Raw genomic sequence first — 6,129 nt, 5'->3', positions numbered from 1 at the left:
CTATTCATACGGTGACTGGGGAGAAACTCATTAACATTTTTCGTTCGGCAAAAGCCAACACACAGATATCATCTCGCTTGAAAAACGCACAAGATAAGGAATTAATAAACCAAAATAAACAGAGACAGGATAGAGAGTTTCAGCTGGGGGACAAAGTGCTGGTCAGAAACAATAGGAGACTAGGCAATAAATTGACTCCTCTCTATACCGAAGAAAACGTTGAAAGAGACTTAGGCACAACAGTGCTTATAAGAGGGAGGAGGGTCCATATGGACAACCTTCGCTAAAATTAGATAGACAAAAAAATTTTAATATTCTTCAGGATCATTTATTAGATTTAAAAATTCATATGCTTTTAGGATTACTTTAGAATTGGTTATAGCCATATTAGTATCAGCATCGACGGGACGGATAATAGACTACTCCAAGGCAAAGTACATTCCGGTTGTTAAAGGGGAACTTGTAATTTGGGAGAACTTCGAACACATCAAACACGTTACTAACCTGACACTATACGAATTTCTAAGAGACGAGACAATTAACGCTACAGAACACTTTCCTCAAACACATATGAAAAAGTTGTTGGAAGCGGACATAAACCAGAGAAGTAGACTAATACAGACGGTAAATACTCATCACAGGCAGACGAGAAGTTTAACAAGAGAAAAAAAAAAAACAGCACTAGCTCGAGGCCATCAGCTGGTTTTACAAAAGAAATACTAATTTACATTTCGATTATGGATTACAAAAATTATATAGTTAAGGTTAACTAAATTAAATGAGATAGGTTGCATGAGGCTATAAAACTAGATATCTTGCTTATGTTAAGTGCTGCAGTGTCGGAAAGAAGTTGTGATGGAACAGTCAAGCCAAAAATCCGTTGCCTTTGAATAGAAAAACGAGGGCAGATGTCCAAGATATGCTTCACAGATGTGCTCATTGCCCCGCAAACGTTGCATAATGATACTCCATGACTAAGAAGATGTCCGTGAGTGATCTGCGTGTGGCCCAAACGAAGTCTTGTGAAAACGAGAATGTCTGACTGTTTAGCATCGGAAGGAAAAGTAGGCCTAATTTTTGTTGGATTAATATCTGCATAATGGTGAACATATTCTTTCCACTTTAGTAAGGATTTATTGTTAATATACTGCCGTACATGTCTCGACAAATCGGACTTTTCAAAAGTGTCAAAACAGATAACTGGGTTATTATGAAGACTCTTCGCAACAGAGTCAGCTAGTTCATTGCCTTGGATGCCACCATGACCAGGAATCCACATCAATTTAATTTTGTTTTTGTGTTTAATTAGCAAATCCCTGGTGTGGGTTACTAGAACGCTGTCCTTTTTGAATTTCCAGAAGGCATCAATGGCAGACCGACTGTCAGTACAAATGCAGAAATTACCCTTGGTTTTCGATGCAATTAAGGCGGCTTGATAGATAGCAAAGATTTCACTGGTGTAGATGGAGCAATGATTAGGCAGGATACCATTTCTTAAAACATCAAGGTTTTCAGAGACTACTGCAAATGAGGTTGAAAATTTGGTTTTCGAACCATTGGTAAAAATAAAGTTGAATGCTTTTTGACTTAGCTCAGCTTTATATTCCAGAAAATTTTGCGCGTAAAGTTGTGGACAGGTGTTTTGCTTCTGAAATGTTTGTAAACGGGTATCAATTGATAAGTCTGACAGCAGCCAAGGCGGGTAGTTTGGGTACACTTTCCGAGTTGGTTTAACTGATACATTTAATTTCTTGGCAGTGATCAGTACACGGTGTATCGCTGAGAGCCGCTTTGGAAGATACTTTCGATTGGAAGCTTTAAGTATTTCGTCAAAGAGGTGGCTGTTATTGCAGCATAAAATTTTGTATATAAGGCTTGCAGTCATGTATTCGATTCTCTCATTTATGCTAGGGAGTCCATTCAGTTAGCATGTTGTCGACGGGGGTGGTGGTGGAGGCCCGTAAGCTTTTCCGCACCGCTGCTTAATATGGAGCACAGAGAAGATTTAAGTTGCTTTTGGCACAGGTTCCATAGATTGGCAGCGCGTAGTCAATTACAGTTAAAAATAATGCTTTAACAATATTACAAAGTGTAGTAGTATGAACAAATGATTTTTTAGACGAAAAATATTTTATAATATTGAGGCGTTTGATAAGTTTATTTCTAATATAATTACAGTGAAACCTAAAAGTGTATTTACAATCAAATAAAACGCCTAATATTTTCAAACTGCTGACATTGCTTACATACACATTGTTATGACATAGTTTTATATTTGGGCAGCATTTTTTCCGACAGATATGCAAGGTATTGCACTTCTCATATGATATAATCGCTCCTGACTGAGCCGACCAGACAGTAATGTCATTAAGGACTTTACAAAAAATCGCCTGAACCGTTTCAAGGCTGTCCTCTTTAGTATATATTAAGTAGTAAAAGTAGTAAAACGTCATCAGCATAAATCCCGTAACTTACTTTGTACTTATCTATAATTTGACTTATTTCGTCAAATGCAATAATAAATAAAACTACCGAAAGAGGAGAACCTTGAGGAATCCCATTTTGCAAATCATATATCTCGGATGAAACGCCATTTACTGACTATAAATTTTCTATTCGTTAGAAAGTTTTTGACAAAGTTATACATTCTGCCACCCACTTTTCACTTTCTTAGTTGCCTTAAAACTACGTGTGCTCCAATGCGGTCAAAAGCCTTTTGGAAGTCAAGGGAAAGAGCTGTGATGTGTTTTTTACTGGATAAAGCATTCGAACAGAAATGATCGAAAGTTAATAGGGAATCGATGGTACTATGACCGCTTTTAAACCCAACTTGAGTAGAGCTTAACAATTTGTTTCTAGAAGCAGACCACATTAACCTGTGGGCAATTATTTTCTCCAGAACTTTACTATTACATACAAGTAGGGATATGGGCCGAAAACTTGATATATTATCCGCTGGTTTGTTTGGCTTGTGGATGGGAGATACAAAAGCGCACTTCCAACTTTGAGGAAAAATACCAGATGAAAAAATGCTGTTATATAGGTTTATCAGTCTCATTTTAAATGAATCGGGGAGATTTTTGATCATTACGTAAGTAATGCGGTCGTGTCCTGGAGAGGAGCCCTTAACCCTGTTAACGAAATTGTTAAATTCCTCCTTCGTGATTGGATTATCAATTTCTTTTGCAGATAGAAGGAGATTAGGAGGGGGAAAATATATTTCGCTTAACAGGCGAGTTTTGTCAGCTACAAAAGTAAAATTTGTATAGTTTGAATAACCAGACCAGTCCTTAGCAAACAAATTTGCAGCTTCCTTAGCAGATGGTGAGGGGTTATTGCCTGCCACAAGGTGGGGAAAATTGGAAATACTATAAGACCCCGATAACTTTTTAAGGTTTTTCCATATTTCTTTGGGTGAAGTTGTAGGATTAATAGAGCTAGTAATATTGCTAAAGGCTTCTTTTTTTGCCTTTTTTGCCGCTAACTTGAATTTGGCGTTTGCTGCTTTATAAGACAGAAGGTTTTAGTTAGATCGTACACGTTTGTAGATATACCAGGCAGATTGCTTTATGGCTCGCAATTCAGCGATTTCCTTATTCCACCAAAGGACACATTTTTTCGAGAAATATGGCCTGCTTTGGGGTATAGATGAAGAAGCTGCAGTAAGGATAACCTTTTTAACTTGAGTGGCTTCCTTTTTGATGTTGTTGCTGGCGGGATAAAGGTTATTAATTTTCTCACATAAGTTATGATACTTTTTCCAATTGGCCTTTTCAGTTAAGAATTTGGGAGCATGCTTGATCATATTTGCTTTGTTACAATTTAAGTAAAAAATTATTGGATAATGATCACTGCCACAGAGATCATCCAAGACTTTCCAAGAAAAGAGTGGGTAAATATTCGTTGATGATAATGAAACATCTACATGAGTAAATGTTTTGTGTGTAGAGAAGTGCGTAGGTGTTTTATTATTTAGGACAGATAAGTCAAGTGAACAAATGAGTTCCTCAAAGCTTTTGCCTCTACGGTTTTGGATAGGGGAGCCCCAAAGCGGGCTCCACGCGTTAAAATCCCCACAAAAGATGAGTGGTTTAGGTAGAGAAATCAAAATACTTTTCAGCTGGTGGAAATCAATAGCACTGCTTGGCGGAAAATAAACTGAGATCACTGTGAAAGTTAACATAGCTTTGATTTGGAGGGCAATTATATTTAAGTTAGTTTCGATCTGAATACGTTTGTGGCAAATGTTTTTTTAATCAGCAAACCAACGCCGTGAATATTAGTTTGATTCGTATTGTGGAAATATGCTACGTATGGAGAAGGTGCTAAAAATGTATCCCCATATCCAATATTGGTCTCTTGCAGAGCAATAAGATCTGGTTTAAATTCAGTAATGAGTAACTGAAGCTTATGATAATTATTAAATAAACCATTTATATTCCATTGTAAAAAAGTTAACATATTTAATGGCTGGAATTAGAAGCTGAAAGTAATTATTATATTGATATATACGGAAAACTAAAGAGCATTAACTGTCCGAATCATCAGACATTTTCTGTAATTGCGTAAGAGAAAGAACTCTGTTAATTGATGCAGGTGGAGAGAAAACAATTGCCGAAAAACTGTCATCAGTGGTAAAGTTGTTATTCATAGTATGACTAGTTGAGTATTTTTGTGCTTTATTGAGTGACGCTGCACTATTTAAGTTTACGGTGGTATCTCCGAGAGAAGTACTAGCATGGTTATAGCATTCATCATCTGAGCTATTATTTGAGTGGAGAGTGGTTTGCTTATTAGAGAGCATTCGCTTTGATTGTTGGTTAGCTGATTTCTGTTTAGTTGGGCTGAGATCAGAGTGGAGAGTTTTTTGGTAGTTAGCTGTGATTTGAGTAGAATTTTGAAGAGAGTTATTTTGATTATTGGGCTGTTGATTAGTAAGACTATTGCTTGAGAGAATTTGTGTTTGGTCGCTGGAGACTTTTGGATTTGAAGGTGATTTATGAATGATAGTTGATGAATTGGTGCTAGAATTCTCCTTGTTCTCATTAATTACCGTTTGTGGGGAACCGGTACTTGGTGCAGTAGTATTAGCACGTTCGTTTGCTGGAGACGAAAGCACAGTGGCGTAGGAGATTATGGGGTTAGCTGGGGGTAAAGTGACTTGCTTTAGATATATATTTTTGGCTTCCTTCATCGAGCATTTATTTCTGGTTTTTATAGTTAAAATTTCTTTAGCTTGCTTAAACCTTTTACACTCGCTTGAGGATGACGGATGTGGCTCAGAACAATTGGCACACTTAACTCAAATGCAGTCGTTTGGGTGATGGGGAGGAAAGGAGCATGTTACACATGTCGGACTATTTTTGCACCAGTTTGCGGTGTGCCCTAGCAATTGGCACGATCTGCACCTCATAGGGTTGGGAATGTACTCCCTAACCTTTACGGAGTGCCACGAAATATCTATTTTGCTGGGGAGTTTGTATGAGTCGATGGACAGGAGAACAACCCCACTGGGAGTTGCCTTACCGTCAACTACTTTGTTGAATTTATGTATTGAAGTAACGCCTTGGCTGCTTAATTCTTTTACAATTTCCTCATCACTTACTTTATTGAGGTAAGGAGCATATATTGTTCCCTTTGTTGTGTTCAGCGAGGCATGAAATGAAAATTTGACAGAGCATACACCATGTAGTTGCGTAGTGGCCAGAAATTTTTGGGCAATTTTTATATCTTTTACTAGAAGCAGAAGGTTTCCGTCTCTAAGCTCAGATATGGAAATAACATCTTTGCTGATAATTTGTATGGCTTTGTGCACCGCAAAACATGAGAAGTCTGAAATTTTTTTATTAACATCATCACATGCTAGAATAAGAAATTTTGGGTCTGCCACAACGACGTTTGGTAGTTCGGGGAAAATATTAATAGGCGAACCATTAGAAAGTTTTTTTCTTTTTGCGTGGGTAATCGTTTGCAAGTAGTGCAAAACGATTCACCCTACTAGCACTTGCCCCTAGGGGCATTTCACAATTTTAACAAACTCACCAAGCCTGAATAAAAAATATTCAGTGAATGATAAATATGAAGCAGAGCTTTACACTAACCAACGAATAGAGGCAAAAGAGAATAACG

At 37.4% G+C, this 6,129-nt stretch overlaps 1 protein-coding gene across 1 annotated transcript; it reads right to left on the bottom strand.

Moving 5' to 3' along the window:
• Positions 1 to 410: 410 nt before the first annotated feature.
• LOC125777587 (uncharacterized) lies at positions 411 to 5,194 on the bottom strand. The gene is made up of 2 exons (XM_049452676.1): positions 4,624 to 5,194; positions 411 to 1,521 (listed from the first exon to the last, which is right to left on the bottom strand). The coding sequence occupies exons 1-2, from the start codon at positions 5,192 to 5,194 to the stop codon at positions 770 to 772; spliced, it is 1,323 nt and encodes a 440-aa protein (XP_049308633.1). The 3' UTR covers positions 411 to 769.
• Positions 5,195 to 6,129: the final 935 nt, after the last annotated feature.

This window comes from Bactrocera dorsalis, chromosome 3 (genome assembly GCF_023373825.1).
Source record: "Bactrocera dorsalis isolate Fly_Bdor chromosome 3, ASM2337382v1, whole genome shotgun sequence".
Taxonomy (NCBI): domain Eukaryota; kingdom Metazoa; phylum Arthropoda; class Insecta; order Diptera; family Tephritidae; genus Bactrocera; species Bactrocera dorsalis.
Note: the sequence above shows the minus strand (reverse complement) of the source record. Positions and strands in the feature narration are given on the sequence as shown.